The sequence below is a fragment of the Sceloporus occidentalis genome, unplaced genomic scaffold (genome assembly GCF_023333645.1).
Source record: "Sceloporus occidentalis isolate IW3139 unplaced genomic scaffold, rSceOcc1.0.p SCAF_4, whole genome shotgun sequence".
Lineage (NCBI taxonomy): Eukaryota > Metazoa > Chordata > Lepidosauria > Squamata > Phrynosomatidae > Sceloporus > Sceloporus occidentalis.
Genome location: NW_028316984.1, coordinates 187,666,769 through 187,687,408, shown reverse-complemented (window position 1 = coordinate 187,687,408; position 20,640 = coordinate 187,666,769). Strand labels below are relative to the sequence as shown.

The 20,640-nt window shown below is 39.8% G+C and overlaps 1 protein-coding gene across 2 annotated transcripts in view; it reads right to left on the bottom strand.

Annotated features, from left to right (window-relative positions):
* Positions 1 to 20,640, bottom strand: part of LOC149315163 (60 kDa lysophospholipase-like) — a 108,425-nt gene that overhangs the window by 74,179 nt on the left and 13,606 nt on the right. For both annotated transcript variants that reach the window (XM_089522651.1, XM_089522652.1), the window contains exons 3-6: positions 18,852 to 18,963; positions 11,257 to 11,382; positions 9,377 to 9,460; positions 6,404 to 6,530 (exon numbers count right to left, since the gene is read on the bottom strand). In XM_089522651.1, coding sequence (XP_089378777.1) covers positions 6,404 to 6,530; positions 9,377 to 9,460; positions 11,257 to 11,382; positions 18,852 to 18,963 — 449 coding nt within the window. The remainder of the gene's footprint in view (positions 1 to 6,403; positions 6,531 to 9,376; positions 9,461 to 11,256; positions 11,383 to 18,851; positions 18,964 to 20,640) is intronic.

The window sequence follows — 20,640 nt, the reverse complement described above, 5'->3', positions numbered from 1 at the left end:
GACAATTTTGGATTTTGAAATATTTTGGAATTTGGAATTCAGGATAAGGAAGGTTCAAACAATACTTTGGAAAAGTTATTATCCCTTCATGATGGCCATGATTCTGAAAACTGTAGTCCAAAAAGAATACTTTTCCAAGCTCTGCCTCTACCACTAAGTAGTAGATGTGGTTCGTCCCTTATACTAGTAGAATATTTGGAACTAATTTCATAGGATGAATGTTAATAGAGTAAGTACATTAAAGAACTATGCAAAATTAAAGTGCGTAATGATTAATAGTAGTACTGTAATAAAAGATTTGATAATACCAAGATAAATTGGTATTGCAATTACTCTGCACTGATTTCTATTCTTTATCCTCTGTTCCCCCCAGCCAGAGAATTCTATCTGCCTATCAATCCTTGCTACATCCTCCAACAGATGAATGTATGCATTGTAAGTAAAAAGCCTCAATCAGATATTGACAGACTATTGATAAAGTTCTGTTTTGCTTGTTTGTTCACTTATGTGGTACAGCAGGCCCATGTTACCCACTGGGGTTTGGTTCCAGAACCCGCTGTGGATACCAAAATCCGTGGATGCTCAAGTCCCATTCATTACAATGGCACAGAGAAATAGTATCCTTTATACAAAATGGAAAAAATCAAGATTTGCTTTTTGGAATTTCTGTATTTTTAAATTATTTTCAAGCCATGGATGCTTGAATCCATAGATAAAAAGTCCATGGATAAGGAGGACTGACTGTACTACTAATATTTAAAGCCTCCTTACACACTTCAGCCTATATTAGTTAATAATAATAATAAATAAATATTTATTTATATCCCGCCTCTTCCAATTGAGGATCGAGGCAGGTAACAAAGTAAATACAATATACAACAATAAAAACAACAAGCCCCACAAAACCCCGACCCAACCCTCCCTCCCAACTATAAAATTAAACAGTAAAAAAAATGTTTAAAAAGTACAAACAATACATCAAAGTTAAAAACAAATCACACATAAGAAAAACAATAAAAGGGGGATTCAATTGGTTCTGGACATTATCAATTGGGGAAGGCCTGCTGGAAGAGAAAGGATAATTAGCGAATCTTTTCCGGCAGGTCATTCCAAGCTTTTGGAGCGGTGATAGAGAAGGACCAGTCTGGTCTTTCTACATTGTAAAAGGTTTTTTCTGGAGGATCGAAGTTGCATTTGTTTCATACCAATTTGATTTGGGCTCATCTCTTTGAGTCAGTTTTCAAAGGAAAATGACTCATAAAGTAATAACAATCAACATAATTAGATGTATTATCTCTCTTACTCAGTTGAACTTGGATTGGGTGATGTACAGTATGATATTTGTTTAGGTATTTCCCTTCATTTGTAAGACAGCAATCACCTTAAAAACAAAACAATGATTAAAGAGACCTGAAACAAATATGACTGACAGGACCAGAGCTGGCCAGTGGATCCATGACTATAGGTACGGTGAATTCACTTTTGGTTTTAAGCTGCTCCTCCGACAGCTGCTCCAACTTGTATGGGAACTTTCCCAGTGCCAGTCTTTTGTTGAGAATAGGATCCAGCCTTGGATGGCTCTCCTACAACCCAGAGAATATGCAGGAGGAACAGCAACAAAACTGGAATTGGATTCACTACCCTGCTCAATGCAACAATGGATCCACCAGCCACCTGTGGATCCAGCTGAGGAATAAGCCAGCCTCTCTGTTCATTCTTTCAGCCCTGTATTGACAGGTGGAGCAGAAGCCACTGCCATAAATTCTAACAAAATCTAACATAGCTCGAAAAACCCACAAATATCTATCTAACAAGATTGTCAGTGTGCAATACAGGTCCCTGGTCCCATGGGCTGGATCTAGAGCTAGGTCTAGGCAGTTCTACTGGTAGAAGCACATTTCCCTGTCCTTTCCTCACCACAGCGCAACCTCAACCCCCTGAAAAAGCTACACAAAGAAACATCACAGGACTCTTGATGAATGGAAACAGTTGTGGTGCAATTGACTGTGTGTGGTGAAAGCTGCTGAGGGAGAAGGGAATAATCCCTGAAAACTTGGTAGAGGTTCTTCCCATGAATGATGTTTGGCTTGCAGAAGTGCCTCTACCTGATTTTCAAGGTCTCCTCCCTACTGTCTTCTCAACGCTAAAGTCTACCTCATGTTTTGTGTAACATTTCTAAGAGTAGAGGGGCTGCCACTGGGAAGAATGAATGAGAAACTCTGCTTCTGCCAGCTCAGCTTACACATCTAAACAGCTTCTGCCAGCTCAGCTTACACATCCAAGATGACACTTTTCAATTTCCTCTTCACCCACTATTTCATGCTAGGATAGGCAATTGGGCACCCCTCCAGGTGAGAGCTTGGAAAAGTTACTTTTTCAGATTACAACTCCCAAAAGACACCAACCAACTCAAACAGTGACCACAGTTTCTGCTAGTTCAAAACAATAACTTCTCAAGACTATGCCTCAGCCATTGCCAGACTAGCTCCTATTGGCCCTAGCCAGCATAGCTAATACTGAGGAATGATGGTGCTGCAGCCCAACAACATCTGGAGGGCCTGAATTGGCCCACCCCTGATTTAATTGCTAGAAGTATAACAGCACCCTTCCCTCTCTGTCTGTCTGGCACCTTCCATCCTAGACTGGCTGTAGAAAAGCAATTTAAGACTTCAAGAAGCAAATGTATGCTGAGTTCAGCAGTGATACTTTCCCAGGTAGATTACAGCACATAAGTGTTCTATGCCTACCCGATCACTCTAGTCAAAAGAAATTTCACTGGGTTAATATATTTTTCTAACTAGGGCTATTCATTTCTGCACTCAATTCCTTGCCTACATTCAGCGGCAGTAGCAGAGTTAGATTGTGTTCTAGCCACACTACCTACTTTTTAAATTACAGTAGTTTAAGGTGCTTGATTATTGTACTTTAAATGCAAACTGGAGACTGGCCTTTTAATGTCTAAATCTTCACAGAACTCAACATCTTGTGGTGACACAGAAAAGTAGACAAACAGAGGAAAAGTAGAAAACAGACAGTTAACAAGGGAAGTCTGACTACAAGGCAGATTCAGATACACACTGGATTCCACTGCAGATTATTTAGAAACTACAGATCTTCTTTCTTTTTCAAAGCAAAACTGAAATCCTCAGCAATCTACAGCAATACTCATCTGGTGTTCCAGAAATACACCAATCATGTTACAGAAATGGTCCACATCACCCATATTTCCCTGTGATCAACAGCATAGTAAGAGAAGTTTCTAGGCCTGTCTCTATTTTATGCACATTTCATTTATTGCTTGTTACGGTAGTTTAAGTCTGTCTACCTGGTTTTGGAGCCAAACCATAACAAGTTACAAGTATTTTTAGCTAACACAGTTCGAACTGGTCATTTCTCTCTCTTTAGAAAAAGTAACCAAATAGTCCTGATCCCAGTAAGGACAAAAAGATAGCACTTCACTCGCTCTACATAGTATTATCCCACTGAAAAACATGTTTCTTCCCCACCCAATAAAAACCCTGATGTTTTGCAGAGCTTAGAAGTAACAAAAGAAATAGATAAACAAGAAAACATAAAATCCATTTTTATGTGTGTGCTTGTTGAAATGGACAAACATTTTTACTTTTAAACACTACAACAAAATGGAGCTAAAGTTAGCCTTTTCTTTTGCATAATGAATGATTATTTATTACTGCAGTAACATTGCTTGAGAAGGGGGGTTCTGAGAGGGGTTGGCCATATGAATAGTTTTGCTATTTTTTTTAAAAAATAATGTTGCCGGTAACTATTCTTGTATGTAGTGAAGATTTCTCATGTACCAAATTTCTCACAAATACTAATTGACAAGTAAAACAATGATTTAAAGCTCTGCTTGTTTGGGGGGAGGACATTAACCCACAGCACTGAAATTCCAATTAATAAAATATTATTTTCCTAGAGAAATAGTTGTGTCATGTTTTTAGCACATGAATTAGAAACTATAGCCTGAATCTTGCATCACTTAGGGGCTATGCAGATTGTCCCTAAGGGGTGGCCTGCAGGTGCCTTCAGCTGCACTAGATCGAGGCCGCAGCAACCGCACATTGCACCCCCAATCTGGCCTTTCCAGGGTGTGATAACCGTGGCGCCATGGCTTTAAGGCGCTCCTTTGGTGCTGTGTCGTGTTGATGCAGCACCAGAGGAGCGCCATAAGCTGCACTCCATGTGGAGTGGCACATAGAATCATGGTACCCTGGGGGTGGAGTCAAGGTGTGCATCATGTTGGTTCCCACGCCTTGGCTCCACCCCCCAGGCCAGCCTGCATGGCCGGTCTGCACAGGGCCTGACTTAGTTAAGTACGCTTAACTACATAACCTCACCTGGTCTGGCCCCCTCCCCTAAACTTGCAAAAATGTCATTCACCCATGTTCCAGTGGCTGGCAGAATGGATCTCCTTCTCGTTATACAGCTTATGCCTAGTAAAGTAGGCCTAGGGGGTGACGATCAAGGCAATAGTGTCACAATCGTGACTAAGTAGCAACTGTGAATACAAAACAGTTATCTAGATTTACTCATCCTTAACTGTTTTGTATTCACAATAACTATTTAGTCGCAACTGTAACACTATTACCATAATCATAACTGCCCCCTAAACCTACTTTGCCAAGCATCAGTTGCATGCATAGAGAGAAGGTCTGTTCTCTAATGATCAGAACACAGGCAAATTATGTTTCCATCAGGTTTGGAGCTGGCCAAGGAGAGGTTACTTAAGCCCAGGTCCAGACGGGCCTTTGCGGTGCCCTTGTCACGTGCTAGGGGTTGGCCAAGGGCGCACCGCCCATACGTGTTTCACCCCTAGCACGTGACGACGGCGTCAAATGGCAGCACCCTGTACACACAGGTGCTACCATTTTGATGCGACAGACGCTTAGCGTCTGCACATCGCACCCCCATTTTGATGTCGTGAGTGCGCCATTGGTGCACTGCGGTGTCACAATGGCACCATAGAAAGAACCCGCTTTTTGAGAGTTCTTTTTGCTGAATGAGGGAGCCACACGGTTTGTTCGCTGCGGCTTCCTCACGCAGCAAAACAAGGCACCAGCAGACCACCCTTTTTGGGCGGTCTGTACCCCGCCTTAGTTAAGCCTACATAACTACTGTAAGTAGTTGATATAGAATTCTGGCTAATGTGTCATTTGGCCTCAGTGGAGTCCATGAGGTACCTGCAACAGCTCTAGAATTTTGAGGGCTTTTGGACAAGAGTTATCAAGGGACTCCCTTGACTGGCTTAGAAGAGAAAAGCCCAACAGCCTAAGTCAAACTTTAAGCAGTAGCATAGTTGGTTCTGTAATCATTTCCTAGGGTTTTGGAATCTGATATTTGCCTACTCCAGAGAACCACTGAAACCAGCCATGTCTGTTCCACAGACAAAAGAAGTGTGGCCACTAGTCAATCCTTTTTCACAGTTGCAGCATTTGAAGGCATAGCCACATTAGTCTGTTTCAGCATAAAGCAATACTGTATAAAGCAATCCGGTAGCACCTTTGAGACTAAGTGAGAAAAATAAATTTCTAACATAAGCTTTTGTAGACTCCAGTATACTTCATGAGATGTAAGTCAGATCTTCAGATGCATCTGGTGGAGAGGACTGGAGTCCATGAAACCTTACGCTAGAAATTTATTTATTGTTCTCCATTAGTGTCAAAGGTATTATGGGATTCTTTAATATCTTTTTAGCTTTTGCATAGTGTTTACACACTCTGTACTATAATGTAAGCCAGGGGTAGGCAACCTTTTTGAGCTGGGGGCCGGGTTGCTGCCCTTCAGACAACTGGGGGGCTGAAGCCAAAAAATAAATAATTAAATAATTTTCAAATGGATGACACTTTTTTAAAAAAATGGAGAACACGTGAAAAAATTTGCTGATTTTTTAAAAAATGCATGTTTCTGAGGCTTCTATAGACAATTTCCCCCCTTGCCCACCGCTTGCCCCCCTTGTCCGCCTCCTCCTGATAGGCCAAAGGCCCCATGCCCTCATGCAAGAGGCCAAAGGCTCCGGTGGCAATCGGTGGCAGGACCAGGCTGGGGCCGGTCCCAAGGCCTTGCCGGGCCGCATCCAGTCCGCGGGCCATAGGTTGCCTACCCCTGATGTAAGCAGAACTCACAAAATTCAATATGCAAAAGGGTTTCATACGACAATTATTATTTATTTGATAACCTAAAATGTGAACTTGAATTCTCAAGTGTCAATTTGCAGATTGAATTATCATTAACATACTACGCAATAGAAAGCAGTAGCCACAAACAAGAGTGATCCTACAAAAAGAAAGGAAAAACATACTTAGAACCTTGACCCAGTATTTCAACAGTTCAGGAAAGGGTTACATATGGTAAAGCTGTAGACTAAAATCACACCATTGCTTACTTGTAATATCAACCTCAGCATTTGCAAGTGGAGGCAGGTTAGGTGAGGAAAAGGCATTGAAACTCTCTGCATCCACCTTAGTCACCCGGTTTCCCCTGTACAATTTATTATAAAAGTACAGGCACACCTACAAGGACAAGAAAAGAAACATGTCAGTATCCAAACCTTGTAATTAAAAGATGCAACCAATTAAAAAGAAAACACATGTCTGACTCTTTCTTTAAATATAATGAGAATGATTTAGAAGAGGTTTATAAATATAATGAGAATCATGCAAGAGAGGTGTATATAACTTGCAAACTTTCAAAAGGGCTGCATCTGTCACTCAGTATTTTAGTTTTCAACAACTGAAACTAAATGTAACTTCACTGCTTGTGGCATTTTCTTCCAAGAGCAGGTGTGGTAGCTTTAAAGGTTTGTTAGGGACCTCTGAAGATGAAATGTAACAACCAATACATTTTTAAAAAGAGCATTGCATGGAATTTTATCATAAGGTTTGCAACTTTGGGGTGCACTATGGCCCATAAAAAGCCCCACAGCTTTTAGAGTGTCTGGGAGAATACAGGTGAGAGACAGGCAGGACTGTAGGCCTCATTATGCTTAGCCAGATCTATAGATTTCCCAGGTCCTACTCAGAAGACCATATATTCTAGCTACTTGTGCCACTGGGCATATACATGCTGCATGTTAGCCCCCATGGAACAGATCGGGAGTAAGCTGATATGGGATTGTTTATAATTGTGAATTTTTATTCTTATCATATTTTATTGTTATATTTTGTGTTGTAATTCGCCTTGATTCCATCAGGAAAAGGCAGAATATAAATAAATTATTATTATTATTATTATTATTATTATTAAGCAACCTGGTGCTTTCCATATGTACTGGATTACTATTTCCATAAACCCCAACCATCATGCTCAATGGCAGAGAAATCTTGAGAATTATAGACTAAAACACCTGGAGGGTAGCAGGTTGCCTGCTGCTGGAATAGAGTGTGTACATTTTCTTTCGATGTTGTTATTTCCGTCAAATCAGCTTCAACTGGTGGTGACCCTATGAATGAGAGACCTCCAAGAGTCCTGGTCATCAAAAGCATTATTCAGGTCTTACAAATTCAGGGCCATAACTTCTTTGATCAAGCCTATCCATCTGCAATGTGACTTTCCTCTTTTTTCTACTGTCTTCCACTTTACTAAGCAATAATATCTTTTCAAGTGAGAAATATCACTCATGATATGTCCAAAGTAGGATAGACTTAGTTTAGTCATTTTGGCTTCTAGGGATTGTTCCAGCTAGATGTGCTCTTTGTTGTAGTAGTAGTAGTAGTTGTTGTTGTGTGCCTTCAAGTGGTTTTAACTTCTGGTGACCCTAATGTGAGCCTAGCATGGGGTTTTCTTGGCAGGTTTCTTCAGAGGGAGTTTGCCATTACCACCCTCTGAGGCTGAGAGTGTGTGACTTGCCCTAGGTCACCCAGTGGGTTTCCATGGCAGAACCAGGATTCAATCCTTGTTCTCCAGAGTCATAGTCAAACACTCAAATCACTATACCATGCTGGCTCTCTAGATGTGCTCTAGGACCCATTTATTTGGGCATTCATTGGTATCTGTAGAACTTGCCTACTGCACCTCACTTTGAAAAAGTTAATTCTTTTGTCAGCTTTCTTCACTATCCAGTTTTCACAACAGTACAGAGACACTGAAAATACTACTGCATGGATGATTTTGATTTTGGTGGTTAATGATAAATGTTTACACCTGCGGATCTTATCAAGTTCCTTTACAGCTTTCTTCAGCAGTGGCCAGGAATGTGTTTCCACAGCTAAAACTAGTGCACCTGCCATGCCCATTCCTGGAGCTGTCAGATCTGGCTACATTGGCACATGCCTTGATTACATTCTGTTTGGATTACTGAAACACACTCTTACTTGGGGCTCCTTTTGGAAACTGTTCAGAAACAGCAGCAGATCAAAAATGTGATGGTACTGGAGGAGAATTCTGCAGATACCATGACTGCCAAAATGAAAATAAATGTGTCTAAAAACAATTCAAGCCTAAACTTTCCCCAGAACCCAATATGACTGAAGTGAGATTATCATAATATGGACACAACATGAGATGACATGATTGCAGATTAACCTAAGAAGATACTATTTCTTGCTGAGAGAGATGTATTAAAGGGACTGATAGATCTACAAAAAGGTTCTGAGAAGGAGAAGATATGGTATTGTGAGCCTCTTGTAGTATACTGGAACATTCATCACAAGTATTCTAAATGATAGCCACTGGCATTTTATGCATCATAATATATGTTTTTTCTAACTTTATTTTTAAAAAAATAGTTGCCTGGCAAAAAGATAAGTCATTAATTGCATTTTTATTGCAGTTTGTTTATTCTGGCTCTAAAATCTGGAGAATTAGCAAAATCTTAGATGACACTAAAAAAACTCAGGGGTTGTTCAGATGGTGAAAATAATCCCGGTAGAATCTGGCTTGAAGTTTTGTTGCTCACATGTATTTTGAATGCATCCAATCAAGATGGGAGGGGGCCCAACAAAAATCCATTTAACCTGGGGAAATTGGTCTCAGATTTTTCCCAACTTTTCCTAAAAGATTTGCATTGTTGACTATATGAATAACCAATGCAAACAGACCCAAGATAGACCATGATAAAACTCTGTAAGCCTTGAACGTGCTTCAAATATGTCTGCATCATCGACTCCATCTTTATTCAAGTGCTGACACATGTGAGCAACAGAACTTTCAGAGATGTACATAAATGTGTTTCTGATAAAAATATATAGTGTGAATAACAAAACTGGAATGCATTAGTGAGATTATTCAGATAGTCACACTGAAAAAAATTCTGAATAGCCCCTTGGATGAGCATTCCCAAAGAAAGAAGTCAAATGTGGGGCCATCCAAGGCAGCAAAGGGAAGAACTAAGTGATTATAATCAAGATGATGAACAGACCTCAGGAATTACAAATTGTCCTGCGATCAGCAGCGCCCCCAGCAGGTTGGCTCTGCCATCATTCCTCAGTTCATATATGGGCACCTAGAAATGAAGAGCAGAAAAGTGGGGGGGGGGGGGGGGGAACGACAGCCATTTACTCTTTGAAACACATACATACTAGCAAGTGGAAAAGAGATCCCAGAATATATAATACAAAGGAAATCAAAATCCATGAATAATGTATGAAACATTTGCTTATCATATGATTTAGTGGAACTTGGACATATTTCTTCATCTAAACTGTGACAGATGGTGGAATTTCTCTTTTTGAATGTAAAACATATTCTCCCTATACTTCATAATTATCTTTTGTATCCTTGTTGGGGTGAGGGATGGGAGGAGAACTCACCAGCCAAGATCCTGCATCCAGGGATATAATGCACAACTTTACAATGACAGAGCTATGTCATTATATGCAATCATACTAGTGAATTACAACAACACACAATGGGGTATCACACAAGATGTCCCATATGCAATGATGGCTCCCATGACACAACAGGGCACATTGAACATTGGGACATGTTGCAGAAAGTTACACACTGTGCACCAGCCTCCTTGGGTCCCTTTCGGGGAGAAAGGCAGGATAGAAATCAAATAAATAATTAATTAATAAATCAGAGCATGTTGTGCACGGGGACAGCTTGTACAATGGTCATGCTGCAGACTCCACTTGCACAATGGTCTCAATAGTGTAGTCAGGTCTCTGCTCCCTTCCTGGGAATACAAATGCTGCACAATAGCGCAATTTAATTTTACATGATCACAAGTCAGTTTACAACAATGTAACTTCACAACAGGGTATCAGCTGCCATGCAAGAAATATAGCCTGCCACATGGAACCCTTCAATAGCCAGCCTATTGCCTTGCATAACGGCTGAAAGCTTCAGCTAGTATAAAATGTGACAGCCAGCTCCCTGAGTGGGAATAAGATCATCTAGGTTAGAAGCTGGAATCATGTGCCCTATGGACCACATGCAGCACCTTGGGGGTCAAGTTTGACCCTTGAGATACCCAGTGATCTTCCAAACACTGTGGCATGGTGTTTTTCAGTTGGAAAATAATTATTCAAACAATCAAAAACCCACTTTGTGGACAGTTATATACTATTTTAAATACCAATCAGGGGACCAGATCTAGTCTGGTCTTGGAAGCAAAGCTGGGGCAACTCTCTGGTTAGTACTTGGATGGGAGACCACCAATGAATACCAGGTGCTGTAGACTATATTTCAGAGGAAGAAACTGGCTAAACTACCTCTGAGTATTCCTTGGCTAAGAATATTCTGAAATTCATGAGCTCACCATAAGTCGACAGGTGACAGGCGCGCACACACATACACATTGTTTTGGGATGGTCCTCATCCCGAAAAAGCCCCCCCCCCCCCAAATTCCCAATGGCCGAAAAAGCAAGCAGGAACAGAACAAAAAACTGGAAAGCACATAGTTACAGTTGAAGAATAAAAGGAGACTCGAATACTCAGAGGGTTCACTTTAATACAACTTGCAGTCTCACAATCCCATCTGTATATACTTCATTAGGTTGTTGTGATGAGGAATGAGATAAACTTTGGTCCAACACAGCATATAAATAATAAAAATAAATATAAATAAAAAAATATATAGTCCTTCTTACTTAACAGGAGTAGCCCCAGACAGTTTGTTGCCTTAGGCATCCTCTCACAGTCCAGGTACAAAAGCCAACTGGATTAGCAGTTGAATCCTTTTGGTTATTTCCAACACACAACTGCCACCTCCCTGAGTCTGCCACCTGAAGCAAAGCACCTCAGTCTAACTAACAGCAGAGTCACTTCTGTTGTACCATTTTTAAAGCTTCTTACCTGGGATCCTGTCAGAATGATAGTTTTACCCAGGTTCTCACACATGAAGGACAGTGCTGAGGCTGTATAGGCCATAGTGTCTGTGCCATGAAGGATCACAAATCCATTGTACATTTCATAGTTTATCTGTTGATTTAAAACAATTTTCTCATGTTATGAAAAAGGAGAAGAGTAGGGGTAAAGAACATGTTTTCTTTTTAAAGCAACTTGATTTTTAAACACTAATTCATGGAACAGAATTTATCTTTGTTAGACCTACTTTGTTTTTTTACTTGCACCTCCAAAACCCAACAAGTAGGACCAGTGGGGTGCAGAAACATACTTTTCAAAACAAAGAACAGGTTGCCTTTGAGCATATTTTGAACTTAGTTTTTTTTTCTTTCCAGTATTGGAACTGAACTCTGAGGTTGCAGTATTTTCACATAAAGCTCCACTCCCAACTGCCCACATTGTTCCTCATTTCATCAGCAGATTTAGGTGGTGATTCTGTGCCTATCATTAACCAAAGAGGAGTCAGAAATTCTTGCCATCTACTGTAAATCACCCAGAAAATGTACCAGTACAGTATGACCTACATTGCTCACTCCAGTATTAATCATCAAGCCAGATCTTCCAATATGTTGTTGAATAATTTTCAGAAGGTCAAATGTACTATAGATGCCATCATGTAAAACACTGTTATTTTTATGTGCCTTAATGATGACTTTGACTTATGGCAACCCTATCATAGGGTTTTCTTGGCAAGATCGATTCAGAGGAGGTTTGCCATTACTTTGCTGTAAGGATGAGTGTGACTTGCAAAAATACATCCAGAGGGTTTCTATGGGTGAATGGGGATTTGAACTTTGGTCTCCTGGAGTCCCAATCCAACACTCAAACCACTATACCATGCTGGCTCCCCATCATTTAAAGTACTGATATAATATATAGTGTAGGGAAGATCCAATGGACTTGTCAGTTTGTCAGTCTACTCCTTGAAATACCCCTCTCTCTTTTTTCCAAATACTGTACACATTCCCAAGTGTCTGGTTTACAACATTTTGCAGCTAGCTGACTGTGGAGGAAGCTGTATCTATCCTTATTTACCAGGTAGAATCCCTGTTTTCACATCCCTAGTCCTGATAAACCACTGTCTGCTATTTGATGTACAGTTCAAAATGTACTGGGACAAGGTACTGTAGTTGTAGGTTCTGGACTGTGTTCCTTCCTCAGTTCCTAGAAGCTAAATACTGATATGTGAAATGAGGTCATCTTATTTCTAGTACATATGAATATAAACACACAAGCATAAAAACTAAGGTTTCATGAACTGCACAGCTTGCCATTCCATGTATTGCAGCTTCAGAAATATATTTTGAACTGTTAATAATGTTTGGCTGTCATAATAAAACATGATTTGTCATGACAAGAATGAGACTCAGTGAGTTTCAGGTTCATCTCAGTCCCTGCCACCTGCTTTGGACTGTGGTCATAAGGAAGAGATCATGGGTGTTTTCTTCCACATTTAACTAAACACAATTTAGGGTGAAATAATTACCTAACTAAACTGTGGCTAATTTTAACTATGGCTATTGCCCCACTGCAGAAAGAATGCAGTTTCACACCACTTTAAATGTCCTGGCTGCATCCTGTGGAATCCTGGAATTTGTAGTTTGGTGAGGTATTCAACCTGGTCTGTCAGAGAGATCTATGGCAGGGGTAGGCAACCTGCGGCCCGCGGGCCGGATGCGGCCCGGCAAGGCCTTGGGACCGGCCCCAGCCCGGTCCTGCCTCCGAGTGCCGCCGGGGCCTTTGGCCTCTCACGCGCAGGGGCAAGGGGGGCAATTGTCAATATATTAACATCTTTTTTTTTAAATCAGCAATATTTTTTTTTGTGTGGCCTCCACTTTTTTAAAAAAAGTATCCACCATTTGAAAATGTTATCCTACATTTGTCCGTGTTTATTTATTTATTTAAAATCTTTTAAAATTATTTAATTATTTATTTTTTGGCTTCGGCCCCCCCAGTTGTCTGAGGGACAGCAACCCGGCCCCCGGCTCAAAAAGGTTGCCTACCCCTGATCTATGGCCTCACCAAACTACAAATCCCAGGATTCCACAAGATGGAGCCATGAAAATTAAAGCGATGTCAAACTGCTTTATTTCTGCAATGTGTATACACCCTAAGGCTTGTTGAAAAAAGCCATTTTCATCCATCCATGCTTTGGTTTATTTCTAGCAAAACTCAATTAAAACAGTTTGCTAGATTCAGACTAAAGTGACAAGCTGTAGTTAATTTTAAAAATAAAAATTAAAGTTACTATCTCATCCTAGTGTCCATAACAGAGAAAGGAGGTGAGGGAGAGGAATTCACAAGCCCCAAACACAGATAATATTATTTCTAACATGATAAACAGCAATTTATCATGACATTCAATGCAGCCATTATAAGACGATGAAGGAGTGGTAGTATACCTTTGGCAAATACCGTCTTGGCTTTTAAATCAGTGGAGGACAGGTTATTGCACAATAAAAGAATATAATATACTGTAAGCTAAGAAAAGCCCCCAGCATTGTATAATAAAGATCTAGGAATTCATGCACTGATACTGGAAGTGAAAGGAATGTTGTATTTTTTTTCCATTGAAATACTAGAGTTCAAAGCTGTCCTCTGGATAGATAGAAGTAACTGAAACATTTACAACAGAAGAACATGAGTGTCTCATGTGAGGGGGTGAGTTGTATTTTTGTCCAAAACTTGAGACAAATATTCTGATACGTTAGAAATATTATTTGTTTACTAAATGTACAAAAATGAATATTAAACAACATGTAAGATTAAGTGCTTGAGAATTTGGCACTAGTTAGTCATGCAGGACCTGGCCAGAAATTTGTCAGCTGAGACTGGTGTAATTCTCACTAAACAGGTGGAGGCATATCACCTGCCCTCCCACCACTTTCCCCCTTTGTACCTCCATCTTTTGGTAACTAATTGGTAGACCTGGCACTTTGATTTCTGAAACTCCCAGGTACAGTTCCCCACATCTTAAGATAGACTGGGAAAAGACTTTCTCTCCCTGGGACCATGGAACACCACTGCCAGTTCCAGCTACACAGACAAATGAATTTACCAGTATAAGGCAGCTGCTTGTATATTCATATATGAAAAAGAAGGGGGGCTCTCTGTCTTTTAGGGAAATACTTGATATATATTATAGGAAGCTAAGCCCTTTAGCTGACCAATTCCAGAAAACTCTACCAACGAAGGCTTAGTTATTTGGGTATTCCTCTCTGGCTTCCACAAAAGCGCCGACATGAACATAATTAATTGTTGAAGAATACAGTCAACATAAAATCTCATTCTTTCAGTAGCTAATTATGAGAACATTCAAAGACCTGTTCTTCAATGTATACATATTAATGATGTGTCCTTAACCAGAGGAAGACTGCTAATTAAGAAAAGCTTAGCCGTGGCTTTAAAACAGGAATGTTAACATATGCAAATGAGCTGTATGGTCTGATTTCTTGTCGCCGCTTTTACTTCGGGGATTATACCATTTACAGGAACAGATTAAGCAAACTGGGGCTATTGTAGTAGCGTACAAGGAGAAAGCCATTCTACACAGCCTCAAGAGAGACAAAACACTTGTGTAAGGCTGCCCTCTTCTGCTCAAAAAAAGCATGGAAATATATCAAAATCTTACACACACACACCCCACAGATGATGGATAGATAGACATATCTCTACTCCTTTGTTACAACAAAGCTCCACTGGCTAGTAGTTTGTTTCCAGGCTCAGTTTAAAGTTCTGGTTATGACCCTTAAATGGCTGAGGTCCAGGTTATCTGTATTCTTCCATGTGAGCCTACCCAGGTTTTCAGATCTTCAGAGGAAGCTCTTCTTTCTGTCCCACAACTTTCACTGATACATCTGATGGAAAGGGGCTTTCTTAATGGCTGCTCCCAGGCTCTGGAATTTCCTTCCTAGGCTGATGTCCCACTGCAGAGTTAATGCAGTGTGATGCCGCTTTAACAGTCATGGCTTCATCCTATGGAATACTGGGATTTGTAGTTTGTTGTGGCTCCAGAGCTCTCTGACAGAGAAAGCTAAATAACTCACAAAACTACAAATCCCAGAATTTCTTAGCACTGAGTCATAACAGTTAAAGCAGTGTCAAACTGCATTAATTCTGCAGTGTACATACAGTCCTACAGAGGTCAGAGTGAAGATCTCCAATGGTGCGCTTCAAGCATCAGGTCAAAAAAATGGTTTCAGCAAAGGTTTGTAAACGGATTGCTTATGGGGAAAGGTCATGCTGTATTATCTGTACTGGTTGTTGTTTTTTTAAAGAGAGCATGCTTTTAAATTTAATTATATTGATAGTTTAAATTTATTCATATGTTTTAGTGATTTGAGCTTTTATCAGCTTCTGTTTTCACTTTTGTAAGCTACCTTGTGTTCTAAGGGTGGGGAAAAGACAGGATATAAATAAATGCATTCAATAGTAATAACAACAACATATTCAGAGACATGTACACAGAATTTTATTTGAATGTGCATATCGTAAGTCTATACACCAAGGAAGTAGTTTCTCCAGACTTACGAAGAACAATGCATGAAAAAGTGTTATTCAGATCTTTAGCTTATGCAACCCAGTATTGCCTGCTCTGACTGGTAGTAGCTTTCTATGGTCTCAGACACTGACATTTAAGTTCCTTCACTCCTGCTGTCCATGATTACAATGTTTTAAATTGGAGATGGCTGTACTGTCTCATTGAATTATGGCCTCTCCCACATAAAAGAAATGTAACATTTGTAACAGCAAGGACTATTTTTGTTTCTGTATTAGAAATGAATAAGAATTTTACTCACACTTCTACAAAAGAGTTGTGTAGAGACAGTGTGGTTTGAGTTCTGGACAAGGACTCTGAAAGACCAGGCTTCAAATCCCCATTCAACCACAGAAATTCCCAAGTTGCTTTAGGCAAGTCATACATGGGCCTCAAAGAAAGACAATGGGAAACCTCCCCCCAAGGCCAAGAAAAGCCTACGATAGGGTTGACTTAAATTGGAGTAAGAAGCACTGAAAGACCTGGTGTGTAAGATAATTAGTAATTCAGACATATGCATGCATTAACGTCATGTTTATTGTAAATTCTGAAGAATGTATAAACAGGCAGATACCAGAAGTCCATCATTTTTATTCTACCACCAATTTTGGTATATATTGGTCAAATTACATTATACGTTCTGTTCTTTGTGCAGTTCCTTTCCTAGTGTGGTATGCTGTATTTTCTACATACAGCACTACCTTAAATTTGGGCTGCATCTGCACTGCAAAAAAATCCAGTTTGACACCACTTTAACTGCCATGGTTCAATGCTATGGAATTCTAGGAACTATAGTTTTGTGAGACATTTACCCTTTGCTGTCAGAGAACTGTGGTGCCACAACAGACTACAGTTCCAAGGATTCCACAGCACTGAACCATGACAGTTAAAGTGGTGTCAAACTGGATTATTTTTGCAGTGTGGATGCTGCCGAAGTCAAGTCATTGAGCCATCCAACAAACCCACCATAGTCTACTCAGCCAGGTCTTGGACAAAAATCCTAGCTATCCTTGCTAATACAGTGGGCAAACAAAAAAACCAGACACTGAACAATGTATCTTACTGACAGAAAGCACGTGTTTTACAACAGGCTATGAATTTCCATTAGTAAGCCCACTGAATTCAATCTGTTCTAATAGCACAGGATCAGAGTGCACAAAATTGCTTTCTGGACAACAAATTTTAGAATCTCTTGTCGTAGTTCCAAAAAGTAACATTTCTAAACTCTGCTGACGATTGCATTAAAAAATGGTCTCACTAATAATAATAATAATAATAATACAGTAACAACAACAAGTGATAATATAATGTAATTATTATTATTATTTTTCTTTTCCATCTCTCCTCAAGGCAGAGTACAACATATTAAAATACGAAACACAAAAAAGAAAACACATGTTACTAGAAGCTGTTCATTAACTTTTCTGTCCTGAAAGCTACATTATACCACCATCTTGTGGTCAAATGTGTTTTAGCAGGAAGTCAACAAGATAAGGTAACTGTCACAAGAAATGCAAACAAAGCCTATGCAAAAAGGAAGGGAATTGCATAAGTCAGCTTACATCAGACCATGCTTTCCTCATTATTTTTCCTGTAATCAGGATCCTAGTTTTCAATCTAAGCCTGCCCACAGATTCACCCCTGGAAAAGCTGTGTTCAACTCTGCAGAGTCCTCAATGACTCAGGGGGCTAGCTGGCTTCATGATGTTGTTTCAGCAATACACTTAACAAGTTGCTTCAAAAAGTCATCCTTTAGAGACTTTATGCCTACCTAAGCCTCAAAGGTTTAAAAAAAATGAATCAAGATGGAAGATGGAAACGTGCTACTTTGAGGGCTGAAAAATAGCTGTGGCATTGTCTGGCCTGTGTTCAGCCCCATGGGCTCCTGCTACTGGCCAGAATATGACAGAGTCTAGTGATTATATTTTGACACCAATCTGACCAGAGTCTGTGTTCCTCATCTGAAGTCCTATTAAGTTTCCTTGCTGTTGTGCGTTGTTTTCAACTTATGACAGCCCTAAGGTCAACCTATCATGGGGTTTTCTTGGCAGCATTTATTCTACGGTTTACCATTGCCTCACTCTAAGGCTAAATGCAAGGTCATCCAGTGGGTTTCATGGCTAAACTTGGAATTGAACCCTGGTTCCAGAGTTGTAGTCCAACACTCAAACTGCTACGCTATGCTGGCTATTATGTGTCCTACCTACTAAGGAAACATGACTGCTAAAGAACCAAGACAGAAACTTCTTTCTGTATAGCAAAAACAATGAAAGAACTCCTTTCAAAGAGAGGTTAAGCTGGCTCCTCCAGCAGAGGACCGTTCACACTATGCAGTTACAGGACTATGATTCTACTTTAACTCATGGTTTCTTCCTATGCAATCATGAGATTGGCAGATTAAGGAAAAGCATTTACTCAGTTCTCAGCCAGAGTGCTCTAGTGACACAAATCCCAGGATTCCATAAGACAGAACCATGGCAGCTAAAGTGGAATAATAGCAATATAACTGTACAGTGAGAATGGACCCCTGGCGGGTTAAACCTACACTGTTCCATTGAGGTTTTATTCTTCAGTTCAATTCATTGATTTTAAAAGTTTCCCCTATTTTATTGCAACATATACATTTTATCAGGTTTGCTTTGTTTAGAACTCTTGGACTGTGTTGTTTTTATGATTTTATTGCCAATTTCTTTGAGCACTCATTGAGAAAGATTCAGAAATACATTAAAACAAATAAAATGTATTTATAATTTATAAAAAATAAAATAAAATTAGATTGTAAGCCTGAGGGAAGGGAACAATCTAATTAAAATAATAACTGTAAGCCACTCTGAGAGCTTTTAGGGCTGAAGGGCAGGGTATAAATACCATAAATAAAAATAAATAGATAAAATAAATACATTTATAATCTATCTGATCCCTACCATCTATTACTTTTCAGAAGACAATGGGAAAAACAATCATTTTTCTAGGAGTAGAGGCATCCTGTAAGAAAAATCCAGAATACCTCAAGTTGCCTAGCAATCTTGTCCCATTCAGCTGGTGTCATATTTGAAGAATCAAGCAGTGGAGAAAGTTCCAGGATTGTGTAGATTATTCTTTTATTCTGGTTAGAAGAGCTGTAAAACAAAGCATATTTAGTGAAATGAATTACTTGGGTTGTACCTTTTTTTCCCCTCCAACAAATATCAACCTGGACACTTAGTTGACTCCACCTGGTGAGAAACCCTACAGAATAGTTTGTTTTGATATGAGGACACTACTTGTGACATGTGAAAATATATGATTGCTCTTCTCTTCCCAGTAGTTATCATCCTATTAAAGAAATCTTAACCAATCAATCATATGAGTTTTAAACAATTAATTCAGCATGTATCTGTAGATACATAAAACCATACTTCTGAAGAAAAACAAAACAAAACACAGTACTGTAGGCAGCATCTCCTTCCTCTCACATCAGATAGAAAAATATATATTAACAGGTTGAGTCTCCTTTATCTGAAATGCTTGGAACCAGAAGTGTTTTGGATTTAGGATTTATTATTTTTTAAAATTTGGAATTTTTACAAGTACATAAGGAGGCATTTTGGAGATAGGACCCAAGTCTAAACATAAAATTATTTATGTTTCGTATACACCTGATACACATAGCCTGAAGATATTTTTAAAAATAATATTTTAATATTTTTTGCAAGAAACAAATTTCATGTACACTGAACCATCAGAAAGCAAAGATGTCACTGTTTCAACCACTCATGTGGAGAATTTTGGATTTTAGAATACCAGATAAGGGAGAGTCAACCTGTACAAAATGGGGTTTTAAGTTTCCTTCTCAGTTGTTGTTTTTGTTTGTTTGTTTTTGGTAAAGGCATTAAAAATAAATATGTAGTCTTGTCAAAGAAAGGCAAGCATCTTTTCATTTAATCTGGGACTGCCAGACTGAATACAGCACGAAGGTTCAGACAGTGCCACACTGCAATTATTATTAGCCAATAATGAAGAATGCTGCGATTGAAGGCTATGTGCCATCAAGCCATTTCCAATTTATAATAATAATAATAATAATAATTTGTTTTATTTATATACCGCTATTCCAAAGATCATAGCGGTGAACAGCAAGTAAGCTAATTAGCAAGTAAGCTAATTTGCCCCCAACAGTCTGGGTACTCATTTTAGTGACCTCGGAAGGATGCAAGCCTGAGTCGAGCTTGGGCCCTTTTGCTGGTCTTGAACTCGCAACCTTGCAGTACAGGCATTTAACCACTGCGCCACCAGGGCTATGGTGACCCTAAGGCGGCATTTTCTATCACAGGGTTTTCTTGGCACAATTTGTTTAGAGGAGTTTGCTGTTCAGCATCAGAACTAGGGAATACCCCTCTTACCATGGTTAAAAATAACTCTGAGAAGATCTGGAGCCCTCAATTCTGACCGCAGGCAGCTCTGTCACCAAGCACATCTGCCATTGTGCCACTCACCAGCGCCAAGCCTCATTCAGACCTCAGAGTGAGCCCCCCCTGCTACAGAGGGCCTTTGCAACAGAGGAAGGTCAGGACAACCCTGGTGCCAGGATACTCCAGGCTGCCCCACACCAGTGCAGACAGGACCTCAGATACAAACCAATGGATTCAATTTATAAGAAAAGAGATTCACACAATATATATATACCCAACTCCTTTCCAGGCAAGCATTCTCTGAGGATGCCAGCCACAGATGCTGGCGAAACATCAGGAAGAAACTCTCCTAGAACATGGCCACAGAGCCCCAAAAACCCACAAAAAACTATAGATTCCACCTGA